The following is an 18463-nucleotide window of genomic DNA, read 5'->3' on the forward strand; positions in this document are numbered from 1 at the left end:
ATCGTTAAAAAGGATGCACTGGTTTGTGCAAGAGAATAGAGAATTAGACAGAAAGAAGTCGCTAGTTAGGGAAGGGTGCCGAGTAGCGGCTTTGTGTAAGACAGTGATGGCTTTTGACCAGACAATTGAAAGACAGCCTCAGAGACAGCATATTTGTGGGGTCACGTGGAATAGAATAGTGTATGGGGAGAGAGAAGCGCAGTTGAATGAGACATTAAAGCAAGCAGAGGTAGCACAAAGGAAGGGGTATGAGCTCCGGGACCAGCATGCAGCGATGAAAGAGAAGGGGGAGCTGGCACGGAGTCAGAGTGTGACAGGGAAGAAAGTTGAGGAATGGAGACTTAGGTTACAGAACTGGATGAGAGAACATATGGAAAAACAAGAAGTAGTGACAAAACATATTCAGTTGATGCAGGAGCAGTTAAAGAGAGATGCAGGGGAATCTGATGATGGGGACGATTCATGCCAGATAGAGGATAAACCTAATGCCACTTCTACCCCTAAAATAGCTCCCGGCCAGGCGTCCCTGATACATCTTAAATTAATTAAAAACCTGCCCAATTGGGATGAAAGTAAAGGGGTGTTTCGTAATGTTCTTGGTTTTGAATCATGGTTGAATAAGTTTCAAATTGAGTCCACAGAGGATGCTGCCCTATACTTTCTGTCCTTTGTTACTCCTGAATTTTTGTCCCACTACAAAGTACAAGAAGGAAGAGGGATTCATTATGACCTTACAGATTCTCAGGGGAGGATGAAGTTAGTGATCTCCCAAAAGCCACGAGGGAGAAAGTCTAATCCGGGATTGTTAGAGTCCTTCAAAATTAAGAAAGGGGATGAGCTTAGAGTTCAAGCAAGTAAGTGGGTTGCAGCCTGGTGTGTAGTGTTTGACAAGTTATTGAGTAGTATGGATCAAGGGGATAGAAATGCGATGATGGAACAGTTTGTGAAGAAAGTGCCCTTGGATGGGGCTTTCAAGTCAGGGGTTTTGAATAATGCTGAATCTATTGAGGATGTAGTCGAAGCCTTGTTAACAAATGTCAGAACCATGCAGTCCGAGACGAAGGGAGACGAATCTAATGTTTTTGCCTACCGCGCGCCTTGGGTTGCATCTGCTGATTCACGGAGACCAGGGTTTCCAGGGGGGGATGGCCAGCTGCCGAGAATGGGCTGGTCCCAGTCGGCAGAGCCCCCCTTTCGGAACCCCAATAGGGGTCCTCCGGTGTGTTATTTCTGTGGACAGGTGAGACATATCAAACGTCAGTGTCCTCATTTGGAGCAGAGGAACATACCTCGGGTACCATTTAACCCCCCCATGTCCCGAGGTATTCCCGGACCCCATCCACAGGGAGTAAGACCTCCTTATCCCCTCGTGGATGATCCCCGGCAGTATCAGCAGTACAATGGTCTTCAAATGGTTAACCCTGCCACTCAGGGACCTTCCGCCCCCCTAGCTCTTAATTACACAGGCTCAGAGATCAATGCTATTCAGGGTGGAGCCACCCCTCCTCGTTTCTATGCTCCGGCAGTGAAGGAGCTGCAGGAATATGAGGACCGGGCTCTCGCTGATGGTCTCTTTGGGGCAGAGGTGGGGGCTGTGGGGCGAAAGACTCTCATAGACGAGAATGATGGATTTTTTTGGGCTTCCCACGGCGGGAGACACGGATTGATGCCATGAACCCCCTGTTCCCCTCACCTTTCTTGCCCATCTTTCCCTGGGCACGGATGGACGACCATATGTCAGAGGGAGAATGGAGGGGCTATCGTGGGAAGACTTTCTCGTTCATACAGGAGCCTCGGTTTTGTAACTGGGCACAAATTGCAGTCACCCCCTGGACTGCCTGAAACTACCACTTTGGTAGGATTTGAAGGCTCCTGTATTCAAGCAACAAAAAGCCGTCCAGTGATCCTGAGATTTCAGGACTCAGGGGGATCGAAGCAAAGGGGTCTTCGATGTACTTTTTGGGTAAATCCACAGTTGGACTCCACTATTTTGGGAACTGATGTACTAGGAGCATTGGGAATTGTTGATTTATGTAACCGAGCTCTGTGGCGTGACAAGAGAGCCACTGTTTGTTCCGTTATTGTGCCTGTGGAAGAAGAGCTGGAGAGTCATAAAGTAGACATTGCCAGCTTGAATCTATGTACTGATGAAATTCTGGGGGAAAATGTTGCAAATGATGCTTTAAAAGATGAATTGAAACAGTTGTTCCCAGAATTGTGGACTTCAAATGAAACTGATTGTGGTCTAATGCAAACTCAGGTTAAAATTGATGGTGATAAGCTACCACCTTTCCAGCGACAGTACCGAATTCCTGAAGAAATCATCCCGTACATACGGGTGGCAGTTTCTGGGTTGGAAAAACAGGGCGTGGTCGTGCATAGAAACTCCCTGTGCAACAGCCCCATCCTGCCTGTCAAAAAGACAGATGGTAGCTTTCGCATGGTTGTGGACCTGAGACTTGTAAATAAGTACACTCTGTTAGCTGCTCACTTTGTTGCATCTGTCCCTGAAGTCATGTCGCAGCTGAGGAATGAATGTAAAGTGTTTTCATGTCTTGACATTGCAAACGGATTTTTCTCCGTACCCATTGTTAATTTTTCCAGATAATTTATTGTAGATTTTGCTTGCCTCTCTAAACCACTATATGAGCTCCTAAAAGGTATTGAGAATGATTATGTCCAAATCATTATCGAAATCCTACAGGCCTTTGACGGGTTAAAGCGGGCTCTCACTGCAGCCATGGCATTAATCAACCCTGATCCCTCCCAGCCCTGCACAGGGGATGTATCCATCTCATCTGTGCTTTTGCAAGAATGGCCCAAAGAAGGTTCTGAAATTGCAAGTCATTTACATGCCTTGGGTTTTTCCGCTCAGTTGTTAACGTGCATGGAAACGGGCTTCACTTTGTGCATGACGCATGTACTGGCTGTACACTGGACGATGAATCAAGTAAGACACATAGTCGGATTTGCCCCTTTGATTTTACCAGCTATTCTGCTGGCCATCCGTGCTGTGGCTTCCAAATCCACAGGAATTTCTCCTTTTGAATGAATGACGGGAAGACAGATGCCTGTTCATTTGCCAAGTGACATTGTATCTCCTTGCCCAGAACAAGCCATAGTACAGAGGGATCAGTGGCACCAAAACCAACAACAGATTTAGCACCTTTAGTAGTATGCTGTTTTCAGATGGCTAAAAGTTGTCAATCCTACTGAAAAATCCTTTCAATCCAAAATTGTTACAGAAGCTCAGATCATAGTTAAAAACTTCAGGTAGAACTCAGAAGCAAATTGGGAGTGTTCATTTTTCATCACTCAAGTGATTGGCCCCACAATATTAGGAGTACATAGGTTTAGCAAGCCAACAAACAAAGGTGTTAAAAGTGTTCACATTGATCATTGCAAACTTCTTAATATTGGTAAGAACTGATACCTCACTTTTATTTTTCCCGCAGGTCCCTAACCATGGATCCGCCAGAGTATCTGCAGGTGGTGTTTCACACTATATAGTGGGACTCTGATAGTGTGACAGAGGGAGAAGATCTGGAGATTCCAGAATTTGGAGAGGAAGAAAAGCAGGAAACATGGATCATAAGATTTAAGGACTGTTACAGGACTCATTACCTTGGGACTCATACTTTGATTACTTTGGACTCCTACTTTGATTATTTTTTTTGTGTTTTTTTTGTTTTTGTTAGGGATATGGGCCCTCCATGTACGTGCTCAATCTGATCTCTTGAAAAAACTGGCTTACTGGTGTATGAGTCAATGAGGTCCCTGGATAATCCTGTCTATGGCAATTCAACATTGCATATGTCAGCTCTGTAAGTTGTACTCTGGACAGAGTACAAAAGGGGGAGTTGTTAGAGAATAGTCAGCCAAAACATGCTGAGCAGCCATGTTGTATCTAACAGCCATCTTGGGCAGACTTGAGCAAACTAACTTTGCAGCTAATGAGATGCATTGGCTAGAGTTCTCCCCCCAGAGAGGAGAAAGAGATGATATCAGTGTTATTAGCAAGTATAAGAAAAAGTCTGAAAAGGTTGAATCGAATAGAAGAATACAATTGCGTCAGTTGATAGATGGTGATGTGTAGTCATGAATAGCAGGTATATTGAATTGATAAAGAAACAAAGTTGTCAATAGAGTTGTCAGTGTTTGAAGAGTTATGTGAAGTAGAGGCGCCTTCAGGGATCAGAGATGTTAGCAATGACGACATTACTGAATTAATTAAAAGTACCATGGAGGCCCATAGGGATCTGATAAGTTTCTACTGCAATGCTCGTAAATAATGTCATGATGTATCATTATATTCTTTGTTTTCTAATGTGTACACCTTTCTCTGCAGTATGAGCTTTCCTTTGTCTAACATGTATAAAAACCCCCACCCGCCTATCGGGGGACACTTCTTCATCTGTTGCTAATTCTGCTGTTCTACAAGACACCTGCGTGTGTCATCCTGCCGCTAACCTGTCTTATCTGCTCTGTTGCTATCTCGGAATAAACTTCAGTCTTTGCTTGGAACGGATTGTCTACAACGTCTTCTTAGCTCTCGAGGTCTACGAGAACCTTTTTCTTTCAGCGCTCTCTCTCTCTCCCCCATGTGTAGTGCGGGGTCTGTCGCGCTCTCTCTCTCTCCCCCATGTGTAGTGCGGGGTCTGTCGCGCTCTCTCTCTCTCTCCCCCATGTGTAGTGCGGGGTCTGTCGCGCGCTCTCTCTCTCTCCCCCATGTGTAGTGCGGGGTCTGTCGCGCGCTCTCTCTCTCCCCCATGTGTAGTGCGGGGTCTGTCGCGCTCTCTCTCTCTCCCCCATGTGTAGTGCGGGGTCTGTCGCGCTCTCTCTCTCTCCCCCATGTGTAGTGCGGGGTCTGTCGCTCTCTCTCTCTCTCTCTCCCCCATGTGTAGTGCGGGGTCTGTCGCTCTCTCTCTCTCTCTCCCCCATGTGTAGTGCGGGGTCTGTCGCTCTCTTCCCCCATGTGTAGTGCGGGGTCTGTCGCTCTCTCTCTCTCTCCCCCCCATGTGTAGTGTGGGGTCTGTCGCTCTCTCTCTCTCCCCCCCATGTGTAGTGCGGGGTCTGTCGCGCTCTCTCTCTCTCCCCCCCCCCCCCCATGTGTAGTGCGGGGTCTGTCGCGCTCTCTCTCTCTCCCCCCCCCCCCCCATGTGTAGTGCGGGGTCTGTCGCGCTCTCTCTCTCTCCCCCATGTGTAGTGCGGGGTCTGTCGCGCTCTCTCTCTCTCCCCCATGTGTAGTGCGGGGTCTGTCGCGCTCTCTCTCTCTCTCCCCCATGTATAGTGCGGGGTCTGTCGCGCGCTCTCTCTCTCTCCCCCATGTGTAGTGCGGGGTCTGTCGCGCGCTCTCTCTCTCCCCCATGTGTAGTGCGGGGTCTGTCGCGCTCTCTCTCTCTCCCCCATGTGTAGTGCGGGGTCTGTCGCTCTCTCTCTCTCTCTCCCCCATGTGTAGTGCGTGGTCTGTCGCTCTCTCTCTCTCTCTCCCCCATGTGTAGTGCGTGGTCTGTCGCTCTCTCTCTCCCCCATGTGTAGTGCGGGGTCTGTCGCTCTCTCTCTCCCCCATGTGTAGTGCGGGGTCTGTCGCTCTCTCTCTCTCCCCCCCATGTGTAGTGTGGGGTCTGTCGCTCTCTCTCTCTCTCCCCCCCATGTGTATTGCGGGGTCTGTCGCTCTCTCTCTCCCCCATGTGTAGTGCGGGGTCTGTCGCGCGCTCTCTCTCTCCCCCATGTGTAGTGCGGGGTCTGTCGCGCTCTCTCTCTCTCCCCCATGTGTAGTGCGGGGTCTGTCGCTCTCTCTCTCTCTCTCCCCCATGTGTAGTGCGGGGTCTGTCGCTCTCTCTCTCTCTCTCCCCCATGTGTAGTGCGTGGTCTGTCGCTCTCTCTCTCCCCCATGTGTAGTGCGGGGTCTGTCGCTCTCTCTCTCTCTCCCCCCCATGTGTAGTGTGGGGTCTGTCGCTCTCTCTCTCTCTCCCCCCCATGTGTATTGCGGGGTCTGTCGCTCTCTCTCTCTCTCCCCCCCATGTGTATTGCGGGGTCTGTCGCTCTCTCTCTCTCCCCCCCATGTGTAGTGCGGGGTCTGTCGCTCTCTCTCTCTCTCTCCCCCATGTGTAGTGCGGGGTCTGTCGCTCTCTCTCTCTCTCCCCCATGTGTAGTGCGGGGTCTGTCGCTCTCTCCCCCCCATGTGTAGTGTGGGGTCTGTCGCTCTCTCTCTCTCCCCCCCATGTGTAGTGCGGGGTCTGTCGCTCTCTCTCTCTCCCCCCCCCCCATGTGTAGTGCGGGGTCTGTCGCGCTCTCTCTCTCTCCCCCATGTGTAGTGCGGGGTCTGTCGCGCTCTCTCTCTCTCCCCCATGTGTAGTGCGGGGTCTGTCGCGCTCTCTCTCTCCCCCATGTGTAGTGCGGGGTCTGTCGCGCGCTCTCTCTCTCTCCCCCATGTGTAGTGCGGGGTCTGTCGCGCGCTCTCTCTCTCCCCCATGTGTAGTGCGGGGTCTGTCGCGCTCTCTCTCTCTCCCCCATGTGTAGTGCGGGGTCTGTCTCTCTCTCTCTCTCTCCCCCATGTGTAGTGCGGGGTCTGTCGCTCTCTCTCTCTCTCTCTCCCCCATGTGTAGTGCGGGGTCTGTCGCGCTCTCTCTCTCTCTCTCCCCCATGTGTAGTGCGTGGTCTGTCGCTCTCTCTCTCCCCCATGTGTAGTGCGTGGTCTGTCGCTCTCTCTCTCCCCCATGTGTAGTGCGGGGTCTGTCGCTCTCTCTCCCCCCCATGTGTAGTGCGGGGTCTGTCGCTCTCTCTCTCTCTCCCCCCCATGTGTAGTGCGGGGTCTGTCGCTCTCTCTCTCTCTCCCCCCCATGTGTATTGCGGGGTCTGTCGCTCTCTCTCTCTCTCTCCCCCCCATGTGTAGTGCGGGGTCTGTCGCTCTCTCTCTCTCCCCCCCATGTGTAGTGCGGGGTCTGTCGCTCTCTCTCTCTCTCCCCCATGTGTAGTGCGGGGTCTGTCGCGCTCTCTCTCTCCCCCATGTGTAGTGCGGGGTCTGTCGCGCTCTCTCTCTCCCCCATGTGTAGTGCGGGGTCTGTCGCGCTCTCTCTCTCCCCCATGTGTAGTGCGAGGTCTGTCGCGCTCTCTCTCCCCCATGTGTAGTGCGAGGTCTGTCGCGCTCTCTCTCTCCCCCATGTGTAGTGCGGGGTCTGTCGCTCTCTCTCCCTCATGTGTAGTGCGGGGTCTGTCGCTCTCTCTCCCTCATGTGTAGTGCGGGGTCTGTCGCGCTCTCTCCCTCATGTGTAGTGCGGGGTCTGTCGCGCTCTCTCCCTCATGTGTAGTGCGGGGTCTGTCGCGCTCTCTCCCTCATGTGTAGTGCGGGGTCTGTCGCGCTCTCTCCCTCATGTGTAGTGCGGGGTCTGTCGCGCTCTCTCCCTCATGTGTAGTGCGGGGTCTGTCGCGCTCTCTCCCTCATGTGTAGTGCGGGGTCTGTCGCGCTCTCTCCCTCATGTGTAGTGCGGGGTCTGTCGCTCTCTCTCCCTCATGTGTAGTGCGGGGTCTGTCGCTCTCTCTCCCTCATGTGTAGTGCGGGGTCTGTCGCTCTCTCCCTCATGTGTAGTGCGGGGTCTGTCGTTCTCTCTCCCCCATGTGTAGTGCGCGGTCTGTCGCTCTCTCTCTCTCTCCCCCATGTGTAGTGCGCGGTCTGTCGCGCTCTCTCCCCCCCCCCCTTCATGTGTAGTGCGCGGTCTGTCGCGCTCTCTCTCCCCCCCTTCATGTGTAGTGCGGGGTCTGTCGCTCCCTCATGTGTAGTGCGGGGTCTGTCGCTCTCTCTCTCTCCCCCATGTGTAGTGCAGGGTGTGTCGCTCTCTCTCCCCCATGTGTAGTGCGGGGTCTGTCGCTCTCTCTCCCCCATGTGTAGTGCGGGGTCTGTCGCTCTCTCTCCCCCATGTGTAGTGCGGGGTCTGTCGCTCTCTCTCTCCCCCATGTGTAGTGCGGGGTCTGTCGCTCTCTCTCTCCCCCATGTGTAGTGCGGGGTCTGTCGCTCTCTCTCTCCCCCATGTGTAGTGCGGGGTCTGTCGCTCTCTCTCTCCCCCATGTGTAGTGCGGGGTCTGTCGCGCTCTCTCTCTCCCCCATGTGTAGTGCGCGGTCTGTCGCGCTCTCTCTCCCCCCCATGTGTAGTGCGCGGTCTGTCGCGCTCTCTCTCCCCCCCCTTCATGTGTAGTGCGCGGTCTGTCGCTCCCCCATGTGTAGTGCGGGGTCTGTCGCGCTCTCTCTCTCCCCCATGTGTAGTGCGGGGTCTGTCGCGCTCTCTCTCTCTCCCCCATGTGTAGTGCGGGGTCTGTCGCGCTCTCTCTCTCTCCCCCATGTGTAGTGCGGGGTCTGTCGCGCTCTCTCTCTCTCCCCCATGTGTAATGCGGGGTCTGTCGCGCTCTCTCTCTCTCCCCCATGTGTAGTGCGGGGTCTGTCGCGCTCTCTCTCTCTCCCCCATGTGTAGTGCGGGGTCTGTCGCGCTCTCTCTCTCTCCCCCCATGTGTAGTGCGGGGGGTCTGTCGCGCGCTCTCTCTCTCTCCCCCATGTGTAGTGCGGGGGGTCTGTCGCGCGCTCTCTCTCTCTCCCCCATGTGTAGTGCGGGGGGTCTGTCGCGCTCTCTCTCTCTCCCCCCCATGTGTAGTGCGGGGTCTGTCGCTCTCTCTCTCTCTCCCCCCCATGTGTAGTGCGGGGTCTGTCGCTCTCTCTCTCTCTCCCCCCCATGTGTAGTGCGGGGTCTGTCGCTCTCTCTCTCTCTCTCCCCCCCATGTGTAGTGCGGGGTCTGTCGCTCTCTCTCTCTCCCCCCCATGTGTAGTGCGGGGTCTGTCGCTCTCTCTCTCTCTCCCCCATGTGTAGTGCGGGGTCTGTCGCTCTCTCTCTCTCCCCCCCATGTGTAGTGCGGGGTCTGTCGCTCTCTCTCTCTCTCCCCCATGTGTAGTGCGGGGTCTGTCGCTCTCTCTCTCTCTCCCCCATGTGTAGTGCGGGGTCTGTCGCTCTCTCTCTCTCTCCCCCATGTGTAGTGCGGGGTCTGTCGCTCTCTCTCTCTCTCCCCCATGTGTAGTGCGGGGTCTGTCGCTCTTTCTCTCTCTCTCCCCCATGTGTAGTGCGCGGTCTGTCGCTCCCCCATGTGTAGTGCAGGGTCTGTCGCGCTCTCTCTCTCCCCCATGTGTAGTGCGGGGTCTGTCGCGCTCTCTCTCTCCCCCATGTGTAGTGCGGGGTCTGTCGCGCTCTCTCTCCCCCTCATGTGTAGTGCGGGATCTGTCGCTCTCTCTCTCCCCCTCATGTGTAGTGCGGGATCTGTCGCTCTCTCTCCCCCTCATGTGTAGTGCGGGGTCTGTCGCTCTCTCCCTCCCATGTGTAGTGCGGGGGTCTGTCGCTCTCTCCCCCCCATGTGTAGTGCGGGGGTCTGTCGCTCTCTCCCCCCCATGTGTAGTGCGGGGGTCTGTCGCTCTCTCCCCCCCATGTGTAGTGCGGGGGTCTGTCGCTCTCTCTCCCTCATGTGTAGTGCGGGGTCTGTCGCTCTCCCTCGTGTGTAGTGCGGGGTCTGTCGCTCTCTCTCCCTCATGTGTAGTGCGGGGTCTGTCGCTCTCTCTCCCTCATGTGTAGTGCGGGGTCTGTCGCTCTCCCCCTCATGTGTAGTGCGGGGTCTGTCGCTCTCTCTCCCCCTCATGTGTAGTGCGGGGTCTGTCGCTCTCCATCCCTCATGTGTAGTGCGGGGTCTGTCACTCTCTCTCCCTCATGTGTAGTGCGGGGTCTGTCGCTCTCCATCCCTCATGTGTAGTGCGGGGTCTGTCGCTCTCTCTCCCTCATGTGTAGTGCGGGGTCTGTCGCTCTCTCTCCCTCATGTGTAGTGCGGGGTCTGCCGCTCTCTCTCCCTCATGTGTAGTGCAGGGTCTGTCGCTCTCTCTCCCTCATGTGTAGTGCAGGGTCTGTCGCTCTCTCTCCCTCATGTGTAGTGCAGGGTCTGTCGCTCTCTCTCCCCCATGTGTAGCACGGGGTCTGTCGCTCTCTCTCCCTCATGTGTGGTGCGGGGTCTGTCGCTCTCTCCCCCATGTGTAGTGCGGGGTCTGTCGCTCTCCATCCCTCATGTGTAGTGCGGGGTCTGTCGCTCTCTCTCCCTCATGTGTAGTGCGGGGTCTGTCGCTCTCTCTCCCTCATGTGTAGTGCAGGGTCTGTCGCTCTCTCTCCCTCATGTGTAGTGCGGGGTCTGTCGCTCTCTCTCCCTCATGTGTAGTGCAGGGTCTGTCGCTCTCTCTCCCTCATGTGTAGTGCGGGGTCTGTCGCTCTCTCTCCCTCATGTGTAGTGCAGGGTCTGTCGCTCTCTCTCCCCCATGTGTAGTTCGGGGGTCTGTCGCTCTCTCTCCCTCATGTGTAGTGCGGGGTCTGTCGCTCTCTCTCCCTCATGTGTAGTGCGGGGTCTGTCGCTCTCTCTCCCTCATGTGTAGTGCGGGGTCTGTCGCTCTCTCTCCCTCATGTGTAGTGCAGGGTCTGTCGCTCTCTCTCCCTCATGTGTAGTGCGGGGTCTGTCGCTCTCTCTCCCTCATGTGTAGTGCAGGGTCTGTCGCTCTCTCTCCCCCATGTGTAGTTCGGGGGTCTGTCGCTCTCTCTCCCTCATGTGTAGTGCAGGGTCTGTCGCTCTCTCTCCCTCATGTGTAGTGCGGGGTCTGTCGCTCTCTCTCCCTCATGTGTAGTGCGGGGTCTGTCGCTCTCTCTCCCTCATGTGTAGTGCGGGGTCTGTCGCTCTCTCTCCCCCATGTGTAGTTTGGGGTGAGGAGACGTCTGGAGCTCGAAGAACATGCACTCACCTCCAGCTCAGAGCCAGCACGGTAGATGCTAAAGAATACAGGCTGCTTGCAGGTTATGACATCACTTCCGGGGCGTATTCATCTACTGTTAAGGGGCGTGTCCTTTATACAGCGCGGCCTGTATTCTCTAGGTGTGTAATGTGAATAGAGCGGAGCCTCGTGTGTGTGTAATGTGAATGGAGCAGAGCCACGTGTGTGTGTAATGTGAATGGAGCAGAGCCGTGTGTGTAATGTGAATGGAGCAGAGCCGTGTGTGTGTAATGTGAATGGAGCAGAGCCGTGTGTGTGTAATGTGAATGGAGCAGAGCCACGTGTGTGTGTAATGTGAATGGAGCAGAGCCACGTGTGTGTGTAATGTGAATGGAGCAGAACCACGTGTGTGTGTAATGTGAATGGAGCAGAGCCACGTGTGTGTGTAATGTGAATGGAGCAGAGCCGTGTGTGTGTGTGTGATGTGAATGGAGCAGAGCCGTGTGTGTGTGTGTGATGTGAATGGAGCAGAGCCGTGTGTGTGTAATGTGAATGGAGCAGAGCCGTGTGTGTGTAATGTGAATGGAGCAGAGCCGTGTGTGTGTAATGTGAATGGAGCAGAGCCGTGTGTTTGTGTAATGTGAATGGAGCAGAGCCGTGTGTGTGTGTGTGTGTAATGTGAATGGAGCAGAGCCGTGTGTGTGTGTGTAATGTGAATGGAGCAGAGCCGTGTGTGTGTGTGTAATGTGAATGGAGCAGAGCCGTGTGTGTGTGTGTGTAATGTGAATGGAGCAGAGCCGTGTGTGTGTGTAATGTGAATGGAGCAGAGCCGTGTGTGTGTGTAATGTGAATGGAGCAGAGCCGTGTGTGTAATGTGAATGGAGCAGAGCCGTGTGTGTGTAATGTGAATGGAGCAGAGCCGTGTGTGTGTAATGTGAATGGAGCAGAGCCGTGTGTGTGTAATGTGAATGGAGCAGAGCCACGTGTGTGTGTAATGTGAATGGAGCAGAGCCACGTGTGTGTGTAATGTGAATGGAGCAGAACCACGTGTGTGTGTAATGTGAATGGAGCAGAGCCACGTGTGTGTGTAATGTGAATGGAGCAGAGCCACGTGTGTGTGTAATGTGAATGGAGCAGAGCCGTGTGTGTGTGTGTGATGTGAATGGAGCAGAGCCGTGTGTGTGTGTGTGATGTGAATGGAGCAGAGCCGTGTGTGTGTAATGTGAATGGAGCAGAGCCGTGTGTGTGTAATGTGAATGGAGCAGAGCCGTGTGTGTGTAATGTGAATGGAGCAGAGCCGTGTGTGTGTAATGTGAATGGAGCAGAGCCGTGTGTTTGTGTAATGTGAATGGAGCAGAGCCGTGTGTGTGTGTGTGTGTAATGTGAATGGAGCAGAGCCGTGTGTGTGTGTGTAATGTGAATGGAGCAGAGCCGTGTGTGTGTGTGTGTAATGTGAATGGAGCAGAGCCGTGTGTGTGTGTAATGTGAATGGAGCAGAGCCGTGTGTGTGTGTAATGTGAATGGAGCAGAGCCGTGTGTGTAATGTGAATGGAGCAGAGCCGTGTGTGTGTAATGTGAATGGAGCAGAGCCGTGTGTGTGTGTAATGTGAATGGAGCAGAGCCGTGTGTGTGTAATGTGAATGGAGCAGAGGCGCGTGTGTGTAATGTGAATGGAGCAGAGCCGTGTGTCTGTAATGTGAATGGAGCAGAGCCGTGTGTGTAATGTGAATGGAGCGGAGCCGTGTGTGTGTGTGTGTGTGTAATGTGAATGGAGCAGAGCCGTGTGTGTGTAATGTGAATGGAGCAGAGCTGTGTGTGTGTAATGTGAATGGAGCAGAGCCGTGTGTGTGTGTGTGTGTAATGTGAATGGAGCAGAGCCGTGTGTGTAATGTGAATGGAGCAGAGCCGTGTGTGTAATGTGAATGGAGCAGAGCCGTGTGTGTGTGTAATGTGAATGGAACAGAGCCGTGTGCGTGTGTGTAATGTGAATGGAGCAGAGCCGTGTGTGTGTAATGTGAATGGAGCAGAGCCGTGTGTGTGTAATGTGAATGGAGCAGAGCCGTGTGTGTGTGTGTGTGTAATGTGAATGGAGCAGAGCCGTGTGTGTGTGTAATGTGAATGGAGCAGAGCAGTGTGTGTGTAATGTGAATGGAGCAGAGCAGTGTGTGTGTAATGTGAATGGAGCAGAGCCGTGTGTGTGTGTGTGTGTGTGTAATGTGAATGGAGTAGAGCCGTGTGTGTGTAATGTGAATGGAGCAGAGCCGTGTGTGTGTGTGTGTAATGTGAATGGAGCAGAGCCGTGTGTGTGTGTGTGTGTGTGTAATGTGAATGGAGTAGAGCTGTGTGTGTGTAATGTGAATGGAGCAGAGCCGTGTGTGTGTGTGTAATGTGAATGGAGCAGAGCCGTGTGTGTGTGTGTGTAATGTGAATGTAGCAGAGCCGTGTGTGTGTGTGTAATGTGAATGGAGCAGAGCCGTGTGTGTGTGTGTGTGTGTGTGTGTAATGTGAATGGAGCAGAGCCGTGTGTGTGTGTGTAATGTGAATGGAGCAGAGCCGTGTGTGTGTGTGTAATGTGAATGGAGCAGAGCCGTGTGTGTGTAATGTGAATGGAGCAGAGCCGTGTGTGTGTGTGTAATGTGAATGGAGCAGAGCCGTGTGTGTGTGTAATGTGAATGGAGCAGAGCCGTGTGTGTGTGTGTAATGTGAATGGAGCAGAGCCGTGTGTGTGTGTAATGTGAATGGAGCAGAGCCGTGTGTGGATGGGATGTGATGTGAATGGAGCAGAGCCACGCGCTCGTGCATGTAATGTGAATGCAGCGGAGCCACGCGCGTAATGTGTGTGTGTTGTGATGTGAATGGAGCAGAGCCGTGTGTGCGTGTGTAATGTGAAAGGAGCAGAGCCGTGTGTGGGGATGGGGATGTGAATGGAGCGGAGCGGAGCGCAGCATGAATGGAGCGGAGCCACACAAGCGCGTAACGTGCAGGAATAAGGGCAGACAGTGAGCGGCTCCTGACTACAGCTTGGTGTGCATAGTCGTCCCCTGTCGCTCTCTGCTCATAGTCAGTTTGAGGTCTGCCTTGACACATGGTCAGTAGTGATGAGGGAATATATTCTGCACTATTTGTTACTCGCATGAATAGTACGGTATTCACGATATCCATTACTTGAGGAATATTTTGCTCCTCGGCTCTCGAGATTTGAGTCCCCTCCCTGCATGTTTGTCACTTAATTTTTAGCCAGTAGACATGGTGGAATTGCTTGCCATCTTCCGGTACAGGAACGCCGAAATGTATTAATTCATCATCTCCAAGGGTTTCTTGCTGCTAGACTAGTATGGCCAGACACAGGCGCTGCAGCACCGAATCACCTTGAGTCTATGAGGGGCCTTGTTTTAGAGCCACACCAGCCGGACACAGGTGCAGGAGCGCCATACTGCTTTTCTCTCTAAGTGTCCGCGTGAACAAGACCCATGAGGGTTGAAACGTTGTCTCTTTTGTCGCCATTCCTAACACAATTGTCCATGTGTCCCTCATATGTCAAAAGCAAATTAAAATTCAGCAAAACCACATTTTGATAGTGCAGTGATTTTCTTAAACAGACCACGAGGGATTAAACATCCCGTCTACCTGCACCTCCATTTTTTGACTGAGTGCACGCCAATTTAACCATAAGTAAAAAGGCATTTAGGCAGGGTTGATTGCATTAAATTACCTGCTGCAGCAACAAAAAAACCTCCACTTTAGGCCTGCAACACACATCCGTGCCTCCGGTACGTGTTTGTCATTTTTTACACGTACCGGAGACACGTACTTATGTTGACACAGTCCTTTTAATATAAATAGCCTCACGTCAGTGTTTTGGCACGGAGCGTGTGTCCGTTCCGTGCCTACGTTTGACTGTGCCGAAAAAGCGCTGACATGTCCGTTTTCCCCTGGCATAACGTCCTCACGGATCCATTAAATCCTATGGGTCCGTGTTTGCACGTATGTGATACGGGTGGCCTCCGTATGCTATCCGTGTGGTCCGTGTCCGTGTTTTAAAAATCAAGGTTGTTACAATTTTAAATACTTTCAGGTGGCGTAGCTAACATATTTTTTTTCCTCAAAACTTACTTTGCATTTGCAGAAGGAGTGAGCAAGCAAGCATTTGTAGTTCTGTGTAGTGAAAGAACTTTTTTGACCACAATTTCTGCTTCCAAATATAATAATGGCTCCACGGGTGGACACGGAGAAACTGATATCAGCTGTTGAGACTCACCCACCATTATGGGATACACGTGTTGATGGTTACCATGAGAGACTGACAGTTGACCGCCATTGGCTTCAAGTTGCTGAGGAAGTGTACCCCAATAATGCATGGGATAGATGTTCGCCTTCAAAGCGTGCTAAATATGGTAAGTGTTTAATTGTTTTTGCGAGGTTTTTTTTTTATATATATATTTTTTTTTTTATAATTTCAAACTGTGAATGTTTTGTTATTGTAATGTTCTTTTTTATTAAAATTAACTTTGTGAAGAATTGTTATATGTAATAATCTATTTATTTAGTTAATGTTAAATTTTTATAAATGTTACCTAACTTTTCAAAAATACAAAAATTCAAAGTAAACTTTAATTTTTAATATTATTTTGAATTCTTCATGAAGTTAATTAATTAACAGATAAAACTGTCATGTGAATTTCAATTCCATGTTTTATTAGTCTAATTTTTTTATCCCAATTTCTAATCATGTTTGGTTAATTCTGGATGTTGATTTTTTTTTATTTTTTTTTCATAACATTTCAATATCATGACCTAAATTTTTAAAATAATATTTCTAAATATTTTTTACAAATTTATGTTTTTTCTAAAAAAAACCTACCTTTTTAAAATCTATATCACAATTACTTCCAAGATAATTCCAGAGAAATATTATTTTGTTATGTGTGAATGTATAAAAATGCTTTTTAGTGAAGAATATCTTCAATAATGTATTTTCCTCTAATGTATTAGTCCCCCTTTATTTTTTAAAATTGTATATTACATTTAGCAAACATTATTATCATTAATGTGTGCAGAATTATGCTGAATGTTGCAAGTGACATAATTTTTAAAAATCAACAGTTGACTTGGTAAAAAGGCGTTGGCGTTCAGCACATGATCAGTACCGAAGGGAGTACAACCCTATACCATCCTCATCCAGCCAAGGCCGCAAACGCAGATATGTTTACTATGAACAAATAAGCTTCCTAGCACCCATCTTAGAAGTAACACAGTAAGTTTTTTGTTATATTTGTTTTTTTTTTTAAATTTTTCATTTAAATTTCTTTATTTTCTGAAGGTAATTTTTAAAATATTAATTTAATGATTGTAATATTGTATCTAATTTGAAAATAAAAAATATAGAACGGAGGATAATCTAGACGATTCTGATGACCAACCAACAGCTGGTCCCTCTGCTACAGCAACCTCAGCATCAGAACAAGAACCTGGCAGAGAAGACAGTGAAAATCAAGAGATTCAACATGATGCAGCAGCAGCAACTGAATCACATGAGGGTGGGACAGAGAGTGCACAAACCAACACCCAAGGCTCATCAACACAACAAACAACCACACCAGCAACACAATCAACACAAACAAATGTACTTCCACGTTTTGCACCACAACCTCTCCGTGCAAGAAGAATCCGCAGACCTGAGGAAATGAGATCCTTACCGGAAATAATTGACACACGCATTATTCACATAATGAACACTTTAATTCCAGAAACAGATGCCGAGCGTTTTTGTCGGTCTTTATCTACTAGCTTAACCAAAATTGCATCCGATAGGCAGGAACGTGTACGTGCTGCTATGCTTACCCTACTTTCAGCTAGTCAGGCAGAACAGGAACCAGTGAGAGTTTATGAGGCCATAGAAAATTGGCGTACCATTATGCAACAACATACAGTCCCAAACACAACAGACAATCAAAATACCATTTCAACACAAACAACAATGGCAACAGTAATTGTCACTAATCCAGTATTACAACAATCTGGTCAACCTTCTATTGCTTCAAGTACGGTATTCCCAACACCAATTAGACAAGGGTATGTTTCAACCAATACTGGCGCCTTAAGTACTGTACAAAGTGCAACCTCACAGCAACCCATAAACTATATGAATTTACAACCAACTCCAAGTACTAGTTACTTTACTCAACCCACAAATATTGGTGCTTTACCTAACTTGTTTCCTGGTTCAACATACCCACAATCATTCATGATGCCTCATTATCCAATCTCAACTATGTTACCTACACCACACTTACAAACAACAGTCAACTATCCTCAAGGTCAACAACATACACACACACAATACCCACTTACCCATGTAGACCCACAGGTGTACTCAACAACAGGCAATGTGTTGAGCCAAACAAGCATGCAACAGACTGTTCCACACACTACTGTAGTTAGTAATAGGAATGTTGTTCAGCAAACAACTGCTTCCATTCCTGAAAATACTATTTCTGAGGCCACCCAAAACAACATACTCAGCAACACTCAGGTTACTTCCCTAGAAGATCTTGTAGACTTATGATACACATTTTTGTTAATCTTTACATTCAACCAACAAATATGATGAATGGGCCAAAAAAAAAAAACATTGGGTTTGACAAAAATGTTTAAACTCAGAGTCTTGAAACTACAAAAAAAGGCATGTGTGATTATATTTTGTGCCGGATGACATATATGTTTTTTGCCATGGATATGTTTAATTTTTTATGAACACATTTGTACCAAACAAATTTGATGGGTAGATGAGTTCTCATATTCTAAAAACAAAGTTTACAATTATTATGTCTATGTAAATGTCCAACATGAGACCAACATAATTATGTCTGGTCGAAAATTTTACAACATTGTAAGCAATGCAAAAATTTTTGCAAGTGTACTATTTTATGTAAAGTATATGAACAATTTTTTTAGAAAAAAAAAATATGTTAATTTTGTTAAAGTTTCCTGAAGATGAGCAAGATTTTTTTTTGTTTATTTGGAAAATAAAAAAGAACATCATTACTTTTTGGAATAATAGGCATATTATTAATAAAAAAATATGTTTTTAAAAAAATATTCTGTTTCTTTTTTTAATGTATATATAGTATTGCATTCTTTGCATAGACGATTAACATTATTAATTTTGTAATTTAAAAAAAAAAAAAAAAAAAAAAATCATGATACTAACACTGAAATTTACAAACACATACATACAACATTCAGAAATCCATGTTGTTAACAGAAATGTAAGTTGTTGATTAACGGATTTTCACTTTAATACAAGTAATCTTTAACCCTTTAGTGACGGAGCTAATTTTCACCTTAATGACCAGACCAAATTTTGCAATTCTGACCAGTGTCACTTCATGAGGTTATAACTCTGGAACGCTTCAACGGATCCCGGTGATTCTGAGATTGTTTTTTCGTCACATATTGGACTTCATGTTAGTACCAAATTTAGGACAATATTTTTTGTGTTTATTTATGAAAAAAATTGAATATTGGCAAAAATTTTGAAAATTTAGCAATTTTCAACTTTTGAATTTTTATATCGTTAAACCAGAGATTTCTGTGACACAAAATAGTTAATAAATAACATTTCCCACTTATCTACTTTACATCAGCACAATTTTGGAAACAAAATTTTTTTTTGTTAGGAAGTTAGAG

General features: G+C 49.0%; 2 protein-coding genes across 2 annotated transcripts in view; one reads left to right on the forward strand and one right to left on the reverse strand.

The window, feature by feature from the left end:
* The window catches only part of LOC142257154 (uncharacterized), a 39775-nt gene extending 28906 nt beyond the window's left edge, over window positions 1-10869 (reverse strand). Inside the window, exon 1 of the mRNA XM_075329275.1 lies at window positions 10805-10869. The gene's annotated coding sequence lies outside the window, so the exon portion shown is untranslated. The remainder of the gene's footprint in view (window positions 1-10804) is intronic.
* A 4035-nt stretch (window positions 10870-14904) lies between these two features.
* On the forward strand, window positions 14905-17728 carry LOC142257188 (uncharacterized). The gene is made up of 3 exons (XM_075329317.1): window positions 14905-15168; window positions 15878-16028; window positions 16160-17728. Exons 1-3 carry the CDS (start codon window positions 14982-14984, stop codon window positions 17337-17339), a joined length of 1518 nt encoding a protein of 505 aa, XP_075185432.1. The 5' UTR covers window positions 14905-14981; the 3' UTR covers window positions 17340-17728.
* Window positions 17729-18463: the final 735 nt, after the last annotated feature.

Source organism: Anomaloglossus baeobatrachus, chromosome 1 (assembly GCF_048569485.1).
Source record: "Anomaloglossus baeobatrachus isolate aAnoBae1 chromosome 1, aAnoBae1.hap1, whole genome shotgun sequence".
Taxonomy (NCBI): Eukaryota; Metazoa; Chordata; class Amphibia; order Anura; family Aromobatidae; genus Anomaloglossus; species Anomaloglossus baeobatrachus.